We start from the raw sequence: 21,491 nt of genomic DNA, 5'->3' as shown, positions 1-21,491 counted from the left end.
ATAATCAATAAGATAAACATACAAAGAAGAACATCAGCTACTGACTAGGTGAAGAGAGTAAAACAACTGGGCATGTGAGAGAAGCGTAAGTCCTGTTAAAGTATCTGAGGCCTCTTTTTCCTTGGAATATTCTCATTTAGTCTAGTGTTTTATTGCAGGCAGATCTTTTGTCCTCAACAATAGATAGCCGTGAGGCATTAGTTAGGGTTAATAATTGCAGACTAACCCTCGTGGACTGAGATTTCAGCAAGATCTATTTCTTGTAGGATGGTGTACAAAGCAAATGAAGCCCTTCATCCCTGGGCTTAGCAGTCCTGATGTGGGCTAGTGAATTAAGGAGAGAAACTGCACCCTCTATAAGCTTCCTTTCCTTCCTCTGGAATATGGGTTGATAATATTTCCCAAATAATCTATCATCGCCAGAGAAAACCTAGAGGACGTGTGTCCAGAGTTCAGCATTGGGGCCGGGATAGGATGGAGACTCAGTGGGCAGTGTGGTGTCCCTGCTGCATCCTCATGGCCCAGAGGCCTCTGCAGTCAGCACCCACCAGGCATTGATGGGTGGTGTGCCTCTGATGAAGGTGGTCCCTCTACCTGTCTCTTGGTACCCTTCAAATGTGCAAAGCAGCAGATGCCCAACCCTGGCTCATCTTCTCTCCCTCCCTCCCTCCCACCCCACTGGCATGGCCTTCCCAGCCTAGTTGTTCTCACACAAGGAGACAACACACTGTTAATACCTGCCTTGCGCTCTGCACTGTCTCTTGGCTGGCCATCCTAGGAAGCCAAACAAACACAGTCATTTTTCCAGTGACAAAGCCCTGATGTCCTGGCTCCTTAGAAGCCAAGCCCCAAAATACACAGCACAAGGAAACCGCTGGCTTTTCTTGCAGCTTCATCTTGCCAAGTTTCTTCCTTACTCAGTGCAATGGGTCTTGTACCTGTGCCCTCTATTCTTTGAGCTTCAGCTGGACAAATGCTAAAGTTTGTAAATCTTCGGAAGAAGTGCTACTAGGAGGGGACTAAGATGTCAACAGGTGATCTTGTGGGAAACAGTTCGTTGAAACCATGGTACTGCCATTGTTATGTTTTCTCCTCACTTCGAAACGCCCACCCCTTCCACATGTTCAACTACCCCACTTCCCCACCCCAAGAGGCTCTGGGCTCCAAGGCAGTGTTGGAAAATGAAGATTCATTAGTGGGACTGGCTGCTATCATTTTACCTAACCCTCTAGGGACGTCTGATGAATAAAAGATGAGCAGACCCCTGACCCCATGGTCTCCCTCCACCCCCTTCCTCTGTCTCCTTTAAAGCATCCCATATCCACAGGACACTGACTTGAGGGTTCTCTGTTAGTAGTACTTGAGGACATTCCAGAGTGTCCTGACCATCAAGCTCTTGACATCTCTGGGCACGAAGGCACTAATAGGGAGCATTCCATGTGCCTCTCCCCGCTCCAGGTCCTGTATATCTACAGTTCAGTGTCTTGAGACTTAGTTCATTTGCAGAGGCGTCACCATTCCTGCTTGTTTTCAGGGCCCAGGCTGGTGGTCAAACAAGGAGACAGCCAGGGCAGTGTTCCCTTCCCAGGCAAGGAGGGAAGAGCACAGACTAACAGGCTAGCTGTACATGGATAGCCGGGGATTTCTCATCAGCCCACACAGCTCAGTTCTCTTTGCATGGCAACCGAAGTCTGCCGTTCAATTGCCCCATCTAAAGGGAATGGAGGTAGAGCAGGTGGTTATGCTTTGAACACAGGCCACACACCCTAAGGGTAAGGGAAGGTATGGTTTGATCTAAATAAAGGGATAGGAGGAGGGGACAAGCAGCCTTTCAGTTAAGTTTTGCATTGGCCAGGAGCCAGGGGAGAGCAGCGTGACAGACTGAGGCTGTAGTGAGAGGCTATTGAGAACGTGCGCTCCTCAGCTGCAATCATTCAGCCGCTAGAGAGCATGCCCGGAAGACTGTTTTGCAGATGGAGAAAGAAAAGCGTCTTTGAGCCTCGCCTTTTCGGCCCTCGCTGCAGTTTCTCGGAGGAGCCAAGGTTTTTTTTTTTTTTCTTCCTTTTTTAAAGTTTCTTCTTGGAGCCATTGGTTTATGCTGTCCAGATGTGCACCATGAGATTTTTTTGTGTTGTGGTTTTCCAGATGTGCTCAAACAGGAAAATGAACTTTGGCAAAGTGGGGGCAGGGAGGATGGGGGGTGTCTCTGCAGCCCCCCCGAATCTCAAGAACCCACAATACCACCTATGTGCATCAGCCACAAAGCTAAGGACTGGGAAAAGACCTTCTGGGCTGCCCAGTCCTGTCCCTGTCACAGCCAAAGACATAGAGACCCAGAGGGCTGTGGCGCATTCTGTAGACTAGCTGGGATCAGATATTAGCTGTATTAGATTGGCGGGCTGTATTCAGACACGTGACTCTCTCATGCATGCACCTGGCTCCTTTCCAAGCACTGAAACCCTTCAGTGAGCCAACAGATGGAGATTCCTAGCTCGTCCCGATGCCAGACTAGGCAAGGGAGAAAGAATAAACAGTAATATTAAGAACTGGAGAGTTAATGCCATATGTTAGTAGGCAAGAAATCCTATTGGGAAGGATAAAGGACAGAAGAACAGAGGGAGTTAAGCTAGTTTTCAGGTGGGACTTTCACTGCTGTTTAACAAAACACCTCACAACTTGGCACCTTAACGTAGCAAGTATTGCGGTGGGGGAGGGGCACCGTTGCAGTTGCTGTGATAAAACCTTCAAACAAAAAGCAACTTTGAGGATAAAATAATGCTTACTGCACTTATAGTCTGTCATTGAAGGGAAGTCAAGGGAGGAACTCAAAGCAACTCCTCATACCCATAGTCAAGAGGAAAGAAAAAATAAATGCACACAGGGCAACTTTGCTTACTCGCTTTTAAAAGCCAGTTCTCTCCTCCTTCAACTGTTGCCTGTGCTGGGTGTGGGAGAGGGGTCTTGCCAGAAAATGGTGCTGCCAACTGATGTAGGTTCACATCAGTTAACAACCCCCGACCACCACAGGCCAGCCTGATCAGGATAATTTCTCATTTAAACTCTTCCTAGGTGATCATAGGTTTTGTCAAGTTGACCATTCAAAGTAAACAGCACAGGGGGTTATGGGCTATCTCAAGAGGTCACAGTAAATATGTCATCCTGGGACAGTGTGACCTGAAGGCTTGACTAGGGCTAGAGCAGCTACTTTTACGATGGTGCCCTTACATGGTTTTGGCAAGAAGCCATACCTTCTCACCACATAGGCTTCCCATATGGCTACTTGAATGCAATTACAACATGGCACCCAGCTTTCCCCAGAGTCGACAGTCAAGAAGCCATAATGCCTTCTGAGACCTTGAAAGTGTTGAAGAAGTGAGCTATGACAGACCATCTCTGTCTCTGTCTGTCTCTCTGTGTCTGTCTGTCTGTCTGTCTGTCTCTCTCTCTCTCTCTCTCTCTCTCTCTGTGTGTGTGTGTGTGTGTGTGTGTGTGTGTGTGTGTGTGTGTGTGTGTGTGTGTGTGTGTGTGGTACTGTGCCTGCAAATTAAAACTAGCCATCACCATTGGCCACCTTGACAATGAATAGATGAGAAGGCATTGCTTAGTTTTGCCAATATGGGGATTTTTTTTTTGAAATGGGACCGTTGCAAATTGCATTTAGTATTTTTTTGCATTGTTTCTTTCACTCACGACCAAGAGGCTTAGGCCTCCCACGTATCAAAGCAGATCTTTGACTCCCGTTGCTATGTATTTTTCCACTGTTTGAACGAGACTCGGTGTATTTGCTCACCTGTTGTGGATGGGCACCTGCATGGTGTCCAGGTGGGGCTAATGTAGTTAGCAGTGCTGGGGCTAAGGGCATTCTCGGTCAAGGGCATTCTGGGTCTTCATCTTCCAGTGACCAGGTGAGCACACAGCTCCCAGGCGCAAGAACTCCCTGCTGGATGAAGCAGCCTTACAGCCAGACAATGCATAGAGTTGACTGTATTTGTTGGCAGTCTCAGCAGGTCAAAGTCCCCAGGGCCTGACTCTGAGACACACAGATCCCATGCATACCTGCTCTTCTGCACGTCTACAAGGAGAGGTGTGCAGAGAGGACCTGAACCACCCTCAGCCACCACCCTGCCTTGTGGCCTGGCCACCTGGTGCTCTTCCCTGCCCGCTTTGCTTTGGGGAAGGCAGCAGAATGGATAGGTCATCTGAGTCTGAACCATACAGGCTCTCGGAATGACAGATGAAGGGCGGGGAAGAACCCTTGCGTGCTAAGCCAGCTCTGCTGAGCGGGTAGGGACCGGCAGCCCTGCAGGGAGCACCCAGCCCCTTCCCACCTGCAGGCTCATCAAACACCTTGACAGGCTGCCCGAGTGGGAAGCCGGTGATGTCATCACCAGGCCTGAACAATCAGGCCTTTTAGGGCAGGACGATAACAATCAAAACAGTATGTAAGGGCCTGCCACGCAAGAATACACACGCTCATTGCCCCTGGGAGGCTCCCAAAGCTGGGGTGAAGCAGAGCTTGTCACAAAATATGCCTTTCTCTTTTCCTCACCAGCAGACCCGGGGAACATAGCCTGGAGATGAAGGTTGTGAGTCTCCTAGGTCCTCACCTGTCAGTTCGTAGAGAAATCCTCAAGTCCCTCCATCTCACACTCCAAAGAAATCTCACCCCCAGGCCCAGAGCTAAACGGAACAACTCTCCATGTTTGGGGGCCCCAGTGTACAAGTAAAAAGGATGCCACGTGTAAGACCAGATCCATGGTGATGCTGGAGAGTGGCCAGTGTCACAGGACTAAGGAAGAAAGGTCTGGAGATTCTCACACGTTGTCCTTAAAGATCCACCCTCCCAGGAACTAGCTCACCACAGTGATGTTCTCCAGAGCCTTCAGCCATGCTGAGCTTAGCTCTTCTTAAATAAGATGTCCAAGGGGGCTATGCATGCATTAGGACCTAATGCCTTGCAAAACATTGATCCCCAGAACTAAAATAACTGAAGGAACCAGCTTCCTTTTCAGCAGCCATAACGGTCCAACATGTGCTTCTATGACCTTATCCTAGAAACTAGAAAGTCAGATGCCTGTCTCGTGACAAGGAACCAATCAGAAGTTAGCTGGTGGCGCTATGCTTTACGACCCTGGATGTGCTTTACGGACAAGCGCATGCAATGAGAGCATAGCAACCACCCTGGGAGGGCCTATGGGCTATAACAACCAGTTGACCAATCAACACAGGGCAAGCCCTCCAAGCCTGGAGGCACACCAATCGTGAGCCTGTGTGTAAGCCTGTGCGTACCCCCTAGACACTCCCCTTACGCTGTCCTATAAGATCTTTTGGGAGCCTGTAGGAGCTGTCTTTTCTAGCTGTCTGCCATGGCGGGTGGGTGAAAGACCCGAGCTAACATGGGGTTAGCTCGTTAAATTACAATAAAGCCTCGTGCAGTTTGCAGCAAGGTCTCGAATAGATGTAGCAGTGAGCACCTGTAATCCCAGCACTGGGGACATTGAGATTGCAGGATTCGTGAAGCCTGCTGGCCAGCCAATCTAACCAGATTAGCAAGCTCTTGGTTCAGTGCTCTGTCTCACAGACATAACGTGGAGAGGGCTGAGGAAATAGGACTCTGTGAGTAAAAGCACTTGCTATACAAGCCCAAGGACCTGAGTTCAGGTCCTCAGAAGTTGTCTGCAAGTTGGATGTGATGGTGTGTCTGTAATCCAGCACTCTGTCCAGATGGGAGGAGGGGACAAGGAGATGCCCCAGAAGGTAACCCAGCACTTCTGTCCAGATGAGAGTAGGGACAGGAAGATGGCCCAGGTAACCCAGCACTCTGTCTAGATGAGAGGAGAGATAGGGAGATGCCCTGGAAGCTCCTGGACCAGCCATTCTGCAATGCAGTGTATCAACAAACAAGAGAGACCCCCGACTCCAAATCAAGGTGGAAGGCAAGGACTGACACCTGAGGTTGCCCTGTGACCTACACACACACCACAATGCTATAGCAGGTGTACCTGCGTGCGTGTGTGTGCACGCACGTGCACAGACACAGACACAGACACACATACACACACACACACACACACACACACACACACACACACACACACACAGTTCTTTGCTTCTAAAAAGAAACCAAAACAAATGAAGGTCCCCACACTGCTCTTCCAATTAACCAGAATAGACCAGAACCTCATCTGACTGGCTGAGTAGGTGTAAGATAGTACCTGCTTCCCTGTTGGGGACTGGAGCCAGGTAGGTGATTACTCTCTCTGTGATGGACTGATGCACCTGCAAGACCCAAAAATGTATGCTGAAGCCTAGAAACCCTGAGGACCAGTTACCCAACTTCTATATACATATCTGCTCCCCCACCTGTGAAATGGGAATAATGATAGAGTCACTTGAGAGGCCACTGAGGGGGTGCAGCATGCTGCTACATGCAAAATACTTCCAACCGCACCCAGCATGTAGCCACACTACATACAGGACAGATTACCATCTTTTTTTTTTTTTTTTTTTTCTAGCCAGAGGACCTCAGGCTCAGTGTAAGGGGCGTGGCAAAGACAGGAGCAGGTTTCGGCCGCAGGTTGTTTCAGTGGGGTGCACAGGACTCTCTGCATGTCTTCTGGCCGTATGCTCTGTGCTGACTCGGCATCGGAAGCTTGGACAACTCAAGGCCTGAGATGGCCTTAAGCAAAATGTCTGAGTATAGTGGTCAACAAATGGATTTCAAGGGATCTCCCTGCCCAAAGAAAACCAAACCACCTCCTTAGCAAGTCCCTCAGCACAAGGACCTGCCTCCCATAAATGGGGCAGGGACCAGTTAAGTGCAAACCTTTGCCTTTGGCCTTGCAAGAGCCATGAGCTTGGGCTGGGCTGCACCTGGGCCCTTTAAAAGGCTAGTGGAGTGTGGTAGGACAGTGTGTCACAGAGGGCAGGTGTCCAGGAGAGATGGGCTTGTGACACTCTTCACCATTGGTAGTGTTGTTTGAGATTTGGTTTTCACTTGAGTCACCCTATCGGTCGCCGTCTTCCTGGATGAAGCTCATTTCCCCCTCAGTATTAGAGCCGTCCTCTTTCTCCAAAGTGCATCTCTAGTATCTCTTTGTCCAAGAACTTTCCAGATCCATTCCCTATGTTACTTTTCTTCCTGGCCATTGACAAGCTTCTGGGTAGTGTGGCACTTGTTTGCCAGTGGGCTCTTTTGTTCCTGAGTTCCATTGGAAGCTCCTAAAGGTGGGTCCCTCTTTAGTGCCTTTCTTCCTATATGGCAACACATGACTTAGGCTTCATGGCCCTCTCCTGAGTCACTCAGGAGGAGAGCCTACCTGGCCACACTATGATCAGAGGGCATGGGAGGTCCCAACACTAAGTGGAAGAGTGTACAGACCATACCTCAGTATTTGTAAGTGAGCCCAGCAAGCCTCTTCCCTACCTTCACTGTGATGTCAGTTGCCAAAGGATCCTGAATCCCAGCTCAGTACTGTCTCTTATGGAAGCCCTGGGCCATGTTGACAGTCGACCACCCACCCTGGGTTTCCAACCTGAGACCTTAAATGATTATCTCCCATCCATACAAGGACCCTGTGAAGGAAGTTTTCCACTGTTTTACAGATAAAGTAGTGGCTGGTGCTGGGTCACAGTGTCCCTGGTACTCTGAATTAATTTTTTTCATTGCTGTGGCAAAATACCTAATGAAGGCAACTTAAAGGCACAAAGGTTTATTTTGGCTCACAGTTTGAGAGGAGACAGTCTGTCCTAGCCAGGAAGACATCAACCCCAGCCGGTGGAACAGTGCTTCCAGCCTCGGTTAACCCATGGGGAACAGTGCTTCCAACCTCGGTTAACCCAATCCACAGATTCCCTTACAGACACATTCAGAGAACTGCTTCCTATGTGATTCTAGGTTCTGTCAGTCTGATTATCAACCGGCACATGTAGTAGCATCTTGTTCTGCCTATAGGTCTGGGGTACCGGCCTCAGGGTGCGGCTATGGTGTGCAGACATGATCCCTTATAAGGAAGAGGAGGGGCCTCACTCTCTCTCTTGGGTAGCGGTCTTCTGCCCCTGGAGGCGCAGGATGCTGCAATGTAGGAGATTAGCATAGAGGGTAGAAGGGCAGTCATTGGGAGGTTATGGAAGCCATGGGAGGAGAGGCAGGCTTCTGGCTGTCCCTAGCTTTTTGTTGTTGTTTTTTGTTTTGGGGGAGTTTTCTCTGTGGCTTTGGAGGCTGTCCTGGAACCAGCTCTTGTAGACCAGAATGGTCTGGAACTCACAGAGATCTGCCTGCCTCTGCCTCCCAAGTGCTGGGATTAAAGGTGTGTGCCACCTCGGCCTGGCTTTGTCCCAAGCAATGGCCAGCCTCTTAGGATGAATGGCCTGTGCTGAACAGAAGGCTATTGTTTGCCTGGCAGCCTGTAAGGACCCCACTGCCTCTGCACCTCTACCAGGAGAACCCCCCAGGGGGCGGGGGCGGAGCGGGGTGTGTTTCTTCTGCTCTAGGATCCAGACTGAAGACACCCAGTCTATGAATGGGCACCCTTGAGGTTGCCTGCACCTCCTTGGCACCTTGCACCAGGCCTGGCTGTGTCTGCTGAGAGTCAATATTTGTGAGTGAGCCCAGCCCCTTACCTACCCCCATCCACTCTTCCCACCTTCCCAGCAGCCTCCTGGCCCTAAGCAGCCTGAATTGCTCCTTTGTATGACTGCCCAGCCTTGGAGCACAGTATCCATCCTGCCTCTACCACTGCCACCATTTAAGTCCCTGCAGCAGTGCCTGGCTAGCCTGTAGGTGCCACTCACCCTGGGTGGAGACAGCAGCCTACAAGGGTTGCTCTGACATCCTTAGGCTGGTGAAGGCTTAGGGAGCTGGTTGTGCAGAGGGAGGTAGCCTGAGCTGGCCTTGAGCTTGCTATGGGGCTGAGAATGTCCTTGTACTTCTGATCCCCCTGCCTCAGTGCTAGGATTATAGACCCGTATTCACCTGGGTTATTTGGTGCTAGGGATGGAACCCAGGGCCTTCTGCATGCTGGGTCTTCTGTAAGTATCTGTTCCCCTTCCAAGGTAAAAGTCCTCCCCCAGGGCCTTGTCTCTGTTACCTACCCTTCCAGGGTAACCAGCTCATCCCAGCGTGTCCTGGGACAGTCCTAGGTTTGAGACTGCCAAGTCCTTCATCCCCTCAGCTCTGGGATATACTGATTCCCACTGGAAGTTGTGAGTGCCCAGGAAATTCTGATGCATTGGCGTTGACCAACACACACTGGTTCCATTAGCCCTGCCACTCACCTCCACCCCAGGGCTGCTCTCTCTCTCTCTCTCTCTCTCTCTCTCTCTCTCTCTCTCTCTCTCTCTCTCATTCTCCCCCCCCCAAATATGATAATACAATGTGAAATGAATTTTAAAACAAGCCTAATTTTTAAACCCCCCAAGGCTGGATTGCCAGTAGCCATTTCTCTGGATTTAGTCTGTCCTGGCAAATTCTGATTCCCCAGACTGATTCCCCAGAAAAAGGAAAGTAGAAGTTTGGGCACTCAAGCCAAAGCCAGCTCCTCTGAGAGACAGCCCTCCCACACAGACCCTTGGCTCACCTTTCCCAGGAGAGGCCTCCTCATGGCTTGCTCCTGCCTCTGTGGTTGCAGCCTGGCTCCCTGGGAGCCACTTACCTGCCCTGGCCTCCAGTGATAGTCTATCCTGTAAACCCTTTCCTGGCCCTCTGGCAAGGTCCCCTCTCTCCTACCTCCTAGTCAGGCCCTGGTGACAGGTCACTCGGAAGCTGGCTGCTCAGGGAAGGAACACTGCTGTCCCCATATTCATGTGTACTGGTAATGGAGTATTGGTTTTGGAGAGCAGGAGAAACAAAACCCAGCAACAGCAACTTTGCTGGGCTCTGAAGGGTGTAGTGACAGGGTTAGGTTTGTGTGTCATCATATCCACACCCTGCCCCCTTTTGAATACTGCTTGGAATTTTGTAGCAGGTCCTGGAAAGGAAACCTCTCATCTCAGCTTTCCCTTCCCTGAACTGCAAGGAAGGAAGTCAGCCAGGCCTACCGGCCCAGGAATGTCTTTGTAGAGTGCTTGGTTAGGTCAGCGGTCATGGATGGCTGTACAGTAGGACTGTGGTGGGGGCCTCCTTTTAGCCATCTGCTCTGTATTAGGCACATTTTCTCCTCCTCACAGTCTCCCATCCCTGCCAGCACATCTAGGAGTAGGCTCGGAGTTTGTCCTCTGAAGACCTTCCCTGACAGCTGAGTCTCTGCCTCCCTCCTCCCTCTGTGCTTCTGCCAGGAATCCCACCACTATGGCCACAGCTGCTTGGTCGGTCCTGCCCTTGTTCCCTGGAATCCCCTCCAGGGCTTCCCAAGTTGGATTCCAAGTAGAATAGACACCCAGTCTGCAGACTCTCCACACACTGTCAGGCTGCCCCTGGTGTCCAGGACTCCCAGTCTGTGTTGGGAGACGAGACAGCACACAACAGACTGTTGCAGTGGAGATGGGCTCACAACCACTGCCTCCACCCTCCTACCTGATGATGAAGCTGATGGTCGACCCTCAGCCATGGCATTTTCTTCAAACCTCACAGGCACAGCTCCCATAATTCATCAGGGTCTGCAGAGTGTCCCGCACAAGGCCTCTGGTAAAGCTCCTGGGTTCCTGGAATGGAAAACTGGTTCTGTGGATTCCAATCACATCCCAGAGCTGATGCTGGTGATGATGAAGAATAAAGGATCCCTTCCCAGCCCATCTGGCATCTGTTGTGCTCTGGATATGGAGTGTTTCCTCAAGACTCACGCATGGAAGGCTTTGCCCCCAGCTGATCAACCTCATCATTGAGATGTGATCAGATTGTAATGGCTCTGATCTCATTTTGTTTTTCATGGATTCCTAATTCAATGGCATTCTGGCAAGCTGATGGACACTCACAGGGGTGGGACCATGTTAGAAATAACTCACTAGAGCCATGTCCTTGGAGGCTGTCTGTTGTCCTAGGTCCTTCCTCTGTGTCTCTCTACTTCCTTGATGTCATGTGAACAGCTCTGCCATGTGTTCCCTGCCATGATACTCTGTCTCACTATGACCCAGACACGGTGGAGCCATGTGACCACAGACTAAATGCTCTGAAACTGTGAGCCAAAGCAAGCAAATCCTTCCTTAAGGTGTTTGCTAGGCATTTCATTAGGGCAATGAGAAACAAGCAGGATGTACAGCTGGGGATGGGAATACAGCTGGCCTCGTGTGTGTGTGTGTGTGTGTGTGTGTGTGTGTGTGTGTGTGTGTGCTCACATGCTCTCGCACATGCTTACATAAAGGAAAACTGAATTTAGAAGATGTTAGGAAGGAGGGCAGGCAGAGAGACTGTAGTCTCAGCACACTCTATGGTCTCAGGAGCCCAGGAATGCTCAGGATAGACTTCCTGATCACACAGCAAAGCAGTGCCCTGCAGAGAAAGAGCTGGCAAGATCTTGGGGTGCGGCTAGAAACTGTGTGCCAGGGCTAGGGCAGGGCAGGGACAGTGAGGCTTGCCAGGGATGGAAGAATGGGGTTTCTGTACTGCTTATCAGGGCTGAGCTCCAGGGCAGGATGTGGAGGAGGCTTCCCCAGCCTGGCTGGTGGATGGCAGGACTTTGGACAGGAAGCGTCACCTTGGACTTGCTGGTGACACTGGGTTGGTGGCTCCATGTTCATTCCTAGGATAGGTCATGCTGCTTCCTGGGTATATGGAAGGGTAGATACTAACAGTGGACCACAAGCCAGCCACCAATCTCTGCCTCTGTGTCAGAGAAGAGACACAGGACCTAGTTTGACCCCTAGGCCAGTGGTTCTCAACTTGTGGGTCACAGCCCCTTTGGGATTGCATATCAGATATTTACATTACAATTCATAACAGTCGCAAAATTACAGTTATGAAGTAGTAAGGAAATAATTTTATGGCTGGGGTGACCACATCATGAGGAACTGTATTAAAGGGCTTCAGCATTAGGAAGGTCGAGAACCACTATCCCAGGTTGATCTCTTTGGGGAAAAAAATCCTTAACATTGGTCTCTGCAAAAGGTCAAGAAAGCTAGCCTCATTTGAACATAATTTGGGGAGAGGCAAGGGGCTGCTGAATGGTGTTGAATGTAAAGGGGAGGACAGTGCTGCCTGCAGCTCTGGAAAAGACAATGTGAAGAACACCGAAACACTGTCAAGGAGTTGTTCTTGGGGTTTGTTTCTTCCACAGGAGTATATGGCCCAGTGTTCCCCTCTCCTGGAATAGGAGTTCAGGGTCTTCTTGGACATAAAACTAGTAGAAGAGGCTTCCAGAACAAACTGTAGTTGGCTCTTCTATCTTGACTAGAAATCAACAAGACTTCTATACAAGTTTCTGTTCTATTGCTGAGATAACAAAGACCAAGGCAACTTATCAAAGAAAGTGTTGGTTAGAGTCCATGATGGCAGAGTGAAGGCATGGTTGTGGGAACAGCTGAGAGCTCACATCTCAAACCGAAAGCAGGAGGCAGAGAGCACACCGGAAATGGCACTAGTCCTTTGAAGCCTCGAATCCTGCCCCTAGTGATACCTCCTCCAAGAAGACCATACCTCCTAATCCTTCCCAAATAGTTCTGCCAAATAGGGACCACATATTCAAACATTTGAGTTAACTAAGCGGAGTACATACCAGCTAAACGTTTATAAACTTTAATCTGGTAAGGTTTGTCTCTGGCTAAGAGACTCCCTGAAATGGTCCCAGGATACAGGATCATTGAGCACCCTATGAGACACATGTACATACATGGTGATGGTGGATCAAGGCAAACATGATGAAGATGAAGATGAGATGAAGCCCCAAAACAAAATGGAGATATACTGAGTGTTACCCCTTGTGCTCTTTGCTGGAGTCTAGACTAGAGGGCCATAGCCAGAGCTGCCCATGTGGGCTTTCAAGGCAGCAAATTATGTTCTTATCCTAGAGCCTGAGGCCGAGCATCAGTGGTCAGTGAGATCAGCTGCTGGTGTGTAGCCGTCCCTTGTGTCTGTCCAGAACTGAGAGAGGCAAATCCCTATTGCAAGCAAAGCAGACCGACAGGAGTCAATCACCCAGAAAGCCAAGGATGAGGCAGCTTTCCCTTTTCCATCTAGACCACCTACAACCCCTTCAGGCCACAGGCCAGCATTGCTAGTTGACTGACTCCCTTGAAGAAGGGCCTTCCATGGAGGCACCACCCCTAGACCTGTCCAAACAAAGGTCAAGTCTTGTCCAAGGAGGTAGTTTCAGATCGCCTTTCTGTTGCCCTCAGTCTGGCCCCATTCTCTCCTGTGGCATCCCTTCTTTCTTTGCAAGTTGCCATGAGGGTTCATGTGTGCACAATATAAGTTCTAAAGGTGTGTGTGCCTCATCTCCCTTGATCAGTTATGTATTGTCTGTGTACCTTCCTCGTTCCTATTCTCTCTCCACTGTGATCTAATCTCTGGCTTTTGTACAAAGCCATCTCTCATAGACAGGTCCCTAGTGTCTGACTTAGGTACACAACACGACCCCCTAGTCTCTTGCAGTGGCAGAAGGCCAGAGGCTCTCACAGTGAATACCACTCAAGTCCAGAGGAATGTAGCAAGGGTTCATGGGAAACCTGAGCCTGGAGCCACATCAGTGTCACTTTCAGTCTGTGTATGTACTTCCTTGTGCCAGTTCTGATGTCCCTTCTGAAGAAAATGAGATACACCCATCTCTGCACTATAGGAAACAGTAACTCAAGTGCACAGACCATCTCCCTGTGTTAAGAACTTTTCTGGCATTGTTAGCCTGTCCTGTGGCATTATGACCCCTCAAGGTAGATGTCATTATGCACTAGACACAGACCTGTAAAAGTCCAGGGGAACAACACAGACTTGTATAGCAATATGGCGGAACTTGGGCCATCATGAACTGGAGCCAGCATGGTCTCAAGATGCACTATAGCATACTAAAGACAGGACATGACTGGGGACTCGGGACAGGAGGGAAGCAAGGAGGAAGATGTCCTTCCTTCCTATGATGCCATCTCCATGTGGCCCTCTTTCTTCCTTTACCCACCACAGGTCCATGCCTGGCCCCCTAGTGCCAACGGAGGGCTTCAGGCCTTGACAGGGTTCCCTTTTTGATGGGTACATGTCTTAGAGTTTCTATTGCCATGAAGAAACACCATGACCATGGCAAGTCTTATAAAGGAAAACATTTAATGGTGGTGACTTACAGTTTCCGAGGTTCAGTCCATTTTGGTCATGGCTAGACATGGTCACATACAGGCAGACAGGTGCTAGAGAAGGAACTGAGAGTTCTGCATCTCCATCCGAAGGTAACAAGAAGTGAACTGTGATGCTGGACATAGATTGAGCATAGGAGACCTCAAGGTCCACCCCCACAGTGACACACTTCCTCCAACAAGGCAACACCTTAAATAAGTGCCACTCCCTACAAGGGCCATTTTCTTTCAAACCACCATAGTACACGATTCCGGACAAGATTTTTTAATTTTTCAAAACAGGGTTTCTCTGTATAGCTTTTGTAGACCAGGTTGGCCTCGAACTCACAAGGATCCATCTGCCTCTGCCTCCCAAGTGCTTGGATTAAAAGTGTGCACCAGCACCGCTCACACAAGATTTTTTACATGTTATTTCAATTTCTTCTCTGTTACTGTGATTCAAACATCCTGACCAAGAGCAGCTTAGGGGAGAAAATGGCTTATTTTGACTTACAAACTACACTCCATCACTGAGAGGAATCAGGACAGAAAATCATCCAGGAACTTGAAGCAGAGACCATGGAGGAACTCTGATTGCTGGCTCACTCACAGGTTCATCCTCACCTAGCTTTCTTATATAGCCCAGGGCCATCTGCCCAGGGAATAGCTCTGCCCACAGTAGACTGGGCCCTCCTAATCAATTAATAATCAAAAAAGTCCCACACAGATGTTGCCCACAGGCTAGCCTGATCTGAGCAATTCCTCTCTAAGATGACTCTGGGCCATGTTAAGTAGTCACAGCTAACTAGGACTTGTGCCTTCTTGTTTTTACAGGAATTTGGCCATTGGAATTGGGATCCAGAATTTCCCAGAGGGCCTGGCTGTCAGCCTCCCTCTGCGCGGAGCTGGTTTCTCTACCTGGAGAGCTTTCTGGTGAGTGGTCTAGCTCACTGGGTCAGCAGTGAGTGGGGTGGGCTGGAAACTACTCCTTGTGGACTCTGTTTTGCAGGGTCAAACTCATGTTGGAAGTCAATGTGGGGCTTCTGGAAGAAAACTACGAGTGTGGGTAACTGTTGTCAACACAGTAGAGACCCCAAGACACAAGCTCATCTCTTAACCTTTGACCTTTACAGGACTGGTTTGAGTATCTGTGTCCCTTTTCAAGGGCTTCTGGGGGAAGCAACCCATGGCCATCAGCACTAGCTACTTCCCTATAATATGTCTCCTCTAAATGTCACAATATTCACGGCTGGGGATCATCTTGCCACCACATGGCCCAGCAAGTCATTACAATAGCTTTTTTTCATGTGTCCTCCACTTGGGACACAGGCCTCCCACATTTCCTTCTAAAACAATCACTGATCTACAACATAACGTCACAGCACTCAGGCAGACTGCTAATAAAGACAATCTTAAAATGCCTTCCATGGTATGAGGCCCTGTGACTTGCAAGCTTATACAGGTACTTCAGTGATCGAGTTTCCACCCTCTACAGATCCCTTTCTCCATTGTCAGAGACCCTCAAATAGAGGATTTGGGAGAGAAGGGAGGTGGGTGGCCTTAGAGATTTTCATAACCTACCAGAGCCACAGAGCAGAGAGATGACATGTCTTGTGGCTGCACAATGACTGTTATTCATCCTTAAGAAGATACATTCTGCAGAGGCTGGGACAATAGCTTAGTGGAAAGGAGACTTGCTATAGAAACATGAGATCAGAGTTTGAATATCCAGCACTCCTGTAAAAAGCCAGGTGTGGCCATGTGTGCCTACAGTCCCGTCACTGGGGATGGTTGGCTTCCTGCTTAGCTTCAGTGAGAAGTCTGTCTCAAGGGAATAAAGCAGGGAGTAATAAATGGGGTACCCACACCTTCTCTGGCTTCCTCATGCACGGGTGCTTGCATGTGTGTATGTACACACACACACACACACACACACACACACACACACACACACTCCAAACTTGTTTTTAAAAGAGAAATTGCCAAACACACTATGGCCTATGGGCTGAAGATGGATGCCCCAACATTACAGAGGAATGTTGTCCAGGTAGCGAGATGTCTCTGTCAATTCTAGAGTTTACAAATTATCCTTCTGTGGTCTTTGATAGAGTTAAAGACAGATAGTTATGGTTATAGTTTTCTTCAGTTATTATAAAAGATAAGTTACCCTTCTTTTTATTTAGACAGAAAATAGGAGATGATGGGGAATGTATTCTGTGTATGTTTATCTTATTGATTGTTGAATAAAGTACTGTTTGGCCAATGAGGCAGCAAGTTAGACGGGACTAGGAGTCAAGGAGGATTCTGGGAAATGTAGTAAAGAAGTGGTGATCCAGGCAGGAAGTGACATAGCAGGAGACTCATATTTAAGCAAGGACAAGCAGGAAGTGGTTCCTTTTCTCCTTTGCTCTTCCTCCTGCTCTCTGCTCGGAGCCACCATGTGATCCCGGGGATGAGGACGCCAACAGAAGGCATCCAATAAGATAAGTCTTATAAAATATATAGATTTATGATAATTAAGACTGAGCTAGCAAATGAGAAATCCTAGTTATTGGCCAAGCAGCATTTATACCTAATATAAGCCTCTGTATTATTTTGTCCATCCACGTGGTGGGCAGAACTCAAGCAGGTGGTGGAAAGATTTATCGTAACACTTCTCTGGCTTCCTCATGCACAAGTGCTTGCATGTGTACATGTACACACACACACACACACACACACACACACACACACACACTCCAAACTTGTTTTTAAAAGAGAAAATAACATACTACAGCATGGATACACCTTGAAACATTATGCTAGGAGAAATAAGCCACCCTCTCACCACCCACCCACCCCCCAAAAAACCATATATGATTCTGTTGATCGGAAATATCCAGAGGCAGCAAACATATGGAGGGAAAAAAAGATGGAGCAATCCATGGTGAAAGGGGCTAGGAGGAGGAAGAAATAGGGCATGGCTGTTAATGGCCATTGGCTTCTTTTTAGGGTGATAAAGATATTGGAATTGATGGTGATGTTTCACTTAACCTTGTAAATCTACTAAAAACAATTGGCTATATGGTAACTGTTACATGGGATGCACATTATGGCCCAATCAAACTGTCATTGTCAAAATACAATATAGGCAACTTAAAGATTCAAAGGAGATAGGGTGTAGGACGCTACCATAACTGCTTCCTAGGGAACTGGGCAAGGAGCTGGAGGTACTTCTTAGAACATGGCCAGACAAGATGCCTAACACACACATCTTTTTCTAGGGTTAGATCAGCAGTCTGAGCAAGTGGCACATCTATTTGGCTCTCATTGTATTGGTCAATGTCTCTGTTCCGTCCTCAGGTATGGACAGCTGAGCGGCATGGTGGAACCCTTGGCTGGGGTCTTTGGAGCCTTTGCTGTGGTGCTGGCTGAGCCTGTCCTGCCCTATGCACTGGCCTTTGCTGCTGGTGCCATGGTCTACGTGGTCATGGACGACATCATCCCAGAAGCCCAGATCAGGTGGAGAGCTTGTTCAGTTGTCCACACCTGCTCCAGGCCTCATCTGAGATAACCCCTCCTATTTCACATCTGTCTGAGATAACCCCTCCCACTTTCACATCTGTCTGTGATAACCCCTCCCATTTCACATCTGTCTGAGATAACCCCTCCTATTTCACATCTGTCTGAGATAACCCCTCCCACTTTCACATCTGTCTGAGATAACCCCTCCCATTTCACATCTGTCTGAGATAACCCCTCCCACTTTCACATCTGTCTGTGATAACCCCTCCCACTTCACATCTGTCTGAGATAACCCCTCCCACTTCACATCTGTCTGTGATAACCCCTCCCACTTTCACATCTGTCATTGTCGTCGTTATCGTCATTGTCTCTTTTCCTTTCCTTTGCTTATTTCCAAGATCCCTCTGCCCCTTCCCACAACTGTTCCTGTCCCTCCCTTGCTTGCTAAAACTGAAATAAAGAGAGGGAAGGTGAGATATCACACACCGGCATAAAGCAGGGGGCCCTGGCCCCTTGATGAAATAGATGGCCACTTTTAGATGGCCAACTGATTTGGATGCTGGGAACAGAATTCTGGTCCTCTGCAAGAGAAGCAAGTGCTCTTAACTGATGAGCCATCTCCCCAGACTGGCTGGTTTTGTGTCAACTTGACACAAGCTAGAGTCATCTGAGAGGAAGGAGCCTCCCTTGAGGGAATGCCTCCATGAGACCCAGCTGTAAGGCATTTTCTCAATTAGTGATCAATGTGGGAGAGCCCAGCCCATTGTGGGTGGTGCCATAATGGGCTGGTGGTCCTGGGTTCTATAAGAAGGCCGGCTGAAGCTGGTCGGTGGTGATGCACTCCTTTAATCCCAGCACTCGGGAGGCAGAGACAGGCGGATCTCTGTGAGTTCGAGGCCAGCCTGATCTACAGAGTGAGTTCCAGGACAGGCTCCAAAACAATACAGAGAAACCCTGTCTGAAAAAACCAAAACCAAAAAAAAAAAAAAAAAAGAAAGAAAGAAAAGAAAAAGAAAAAGAAAAAGCAGGCTGAGCAAACCACAGAGAACAAGGCAGTAAGCAGCACCCTGCCACAGCCTCTGCCTCGGCTCCTGCCTCCAGGTTCTTGCCCTGTTTGTGTTCCTGTCCTGACTCAGGGATGATCAGTAATGTAGAAGTGTAAACCAAATGAACCCTTTCCTCCCCAACTTGCCTTTTGGTCATGGTGTTTCATCTCAAAAATAGAAACCCAAACTAAGATACCTCCTGATCGCTACTTTTTGTTATTCAAGCATGAACTGGAGAGCCATAGCCAAATGATTTCCCTGTGTCATAGCCCCAGGAACCACAGAAAATAATGAGGCCTTTGAGGGCATTGCTTTGGCTTTGGACTGATCATTCAATTGGCCCATGATACCCACTTGCCAGTGTTGTTACCTTTAGTGGGACACTTTCTGTTCTAGTTGGGTATGGCAGAAGGGGCCATCAGCCTGGATAGGTCATAGGAAGCATCGATTAAGTCTTACCAGCTTCTTCTTCTCTCCTAGTGGCAACGGGAAGCTGGCATCCTGGGCTTCCATCCTGGGATTCGTGGTGATGATGTCTCTGGATGTGGGCCTCGGCTAGTTCCAACAACCTTGGGACACCAGGAAGGAAAGTGCTGGGCTTCTGCAGGACCATGAGCCTCTCTTCACATTAAAACCCGGTTCCTTTCTCTCCTCTCCATATCCTTACAGATCAGTTCTGATTACACTTTGACTTTTCATTTTGCTTTGGAGGGGAAAGTTGGTTTTCTTTGTAATCTCAAGGCGTCATAGAACTGTAGATTTGTGTTTGGACCACTGAGTGGAAGGAATCTTTCTTCAGTGGGATTGTCAAGGCCAACCCCTACTGTCCCACCTCCAGTCTCCCTCACTAGACTCAACTTTAGCTCCTCAGGGTCACCTCCAGAAGTCAGCTCTTGGGACACAAGACCTGAGCATGTTGGCCTAGGGTTTCAGAGCCGGTGGTCAGAGCCCCTGGTGCTCTTTCACCGTGGCCCTTCTGCCACCTAGAATGCTGGGACAGAAGATTCATGAACACAGACGTCTGCTCCCCAATGCTGAGGCAGCTCAAGCAGGGTCTGTTTCTTCCAGGGAGGTGCACATGGGAGGGTCCCCACACAAAGAGAAGGGAGTCAGCTAGTCTTTCTCTTTTGTCCTAAGGCAAAGATTGGCATTCCTGAGGTTAGAGAGATTTGGAAATTAGGGTGACTGTGAACACATACAGTGTGCTCTGGGAAAAGTGCTGTGAGTGTGGTTTGGAGCGGAGGCCTCTGCTCTTGGTAGGGTCACAAGAACAGAGCACTTAGTCGCAGTTCCTAGATCTCCTAGCTATTAATCTCAATGTGTTTACAGCCATTGTTTTCCTGAGAGACTTGTGGATACTAGCAAATTGCAAGTCCTCACCCCCTTGTTTACCAATGGAGTTACTTAAGTTAGCTCTATCGAATGAGTGACCTTTGGAATCTGCTAAGGCTCTTTCTCTGCAGGCCCAGAGCCCCTGAGCTCCAATAGTCTTTGTTGGAATCTGGCCAGAGGGCTTCCAATGAGAAAGAAAAGGGGGTAGGAAGATGTAATTTTACATTTCCTTTCTTAGAAAACTTAAAAGTCTGAGATGACCCTGAAGAATGACTGGCCCTAGACCATATGCTAACCATCATACATGTTGCTCCGCCATCAGCTCTCCCAACACACCTGAGGCGCGAACCCTCCTTGGTCAGAGGAGTATGTGGAGTGGCCTGTACCTGGGAGCCAGCTACTGGGTTATCAGTGTCTGCTCTCTGTGTTTACATGGTCCGTCCCTCCAAGGGTGAATACTGTAGTCTGTGAATGCTCAAGACCCCAGAGGCCAACCTCAGTTGGGTGTCTGTCCGTTCTTCCAAAGCACTGGTGATCAAAATTGAAGACTCATTCAGAGATTTGATTGGTTAAGGCTGGCTTGGTGATTGGCACATGTGTATGTTTTATTGTCATGTCTTTGTGTGTAGTTCTGTTACTGCAAATCGTCCTTTCTTCCGGATAAGACCTTGTAACTGTGATTAATATCAATAAAGGGAATTTTGTTGTGCATGAGCTGTGTTATAGTTGGTCCACAACACTGCTTCGTTCCAGAAGTGGTGATGCCCCCTTCTCCCACCCTCCATCAGGAGTAAAGAGATGCTCGCAGCAGAGTGACTTAGAGGTGGCAAACAAACAAGCAAACAACAACAACAAAACAGCATCCAACTCCAACTGACTTAAATGGAAGAGATTGATGGATGGATGTTAAGAAACTTGAAGGAACTAGTGGAGAATTAGGCTAGGAAATGGGTTGGATCTAAGACAGCTAGATCTGGGCTGTAGTCTGATAGCATTTGGAAAACTGCTCTATTAGATGCCGTGGCCCCTAGTGCTGGTGACTAAATCCTAGGCACCTCTACTGAAACACCTGTGCCCTGATACCTAAAACAGCATCAAGAGAGTTAGGTTGTATTGGGCCAATCCTTCATATTCTGGTTCCTCCTTCAAGGTGAGGTCCTGGAAAGATAGGTCAAGTAGCAGAGTTTATCATCCTACTTTCACAGGCACACACACTGCACTAGACAAACATTCATTTAGAACTTTCATCCTGTGCCCTTGAACTGGCTGGTCTTACCCCTGACCAAGTCTTCCATGTCTTCCCTACCAGGCTTTGATGGACACTCCCCTCTCAAACAGTGAGCCAAAATAAACCCTTCCTCCCCACTACCATGGCTTCTTGTCAGGCGTTTGATCACAAAGAGGAGAAGGGGAGGTAGTACA

General features: G+C 48.8%; 1 protein-coding gene across 3 annotated transcripts in view; it reads left to right on the top strand.

The window, feature by feature from the left end:
* Nucleotides 1-20,783, top strand: part of Slc39a11 (solute carrier family 39 member 11) — a 412,078-nt gene extending 391,295 nt beyond the window's left edge. For all 3 annotated transcript variants that reach the window (XM_027425778.2, XM_027425779.2, XM_027425777.2), the window contains exons 8-10: nt 15,022-15,120; nt 17,530-17,688; nt 19,218-20,783. In XM_027425778.2, coding sequence (XP_027281579.1) covers nt 15,022-15,120; nt 17,530-17,688; nt 19,218-19,296 — 337 coding nt within the window. In that variant the 3' untranslated portion in view covers nt 19,297-20,783. The remainder of the gene's footprint in view (nt 1-15,021; nt 15,121-17,529; nt 17,689-19,217) is intronic.
* Nucleotides 20,784-21,491: the final 708 nt, after the last annotated feature.

The sequence above is a fragment of the Cricetulus griseus genome, chromosome 7 (genome assembly GCF_003668045.3).
Source record: "Cricetulus griseus strain 17A/GY chromosome 7, alternate assembly CriGri-PICRH-1.0, whole genome shotgun sequence".
NCBI classification, from domain to species: Eukaryota; Metazoa; Chordata; class Mammalia; order Rodentia; family Cricetidae; genus Cricetulus; species Cricetulus griseus.
The sequence above is the reverse complement of the archived record's forward strand: the minus strand, read 5'-3'. Positions and strand labels throughout refer to the sequence as shown.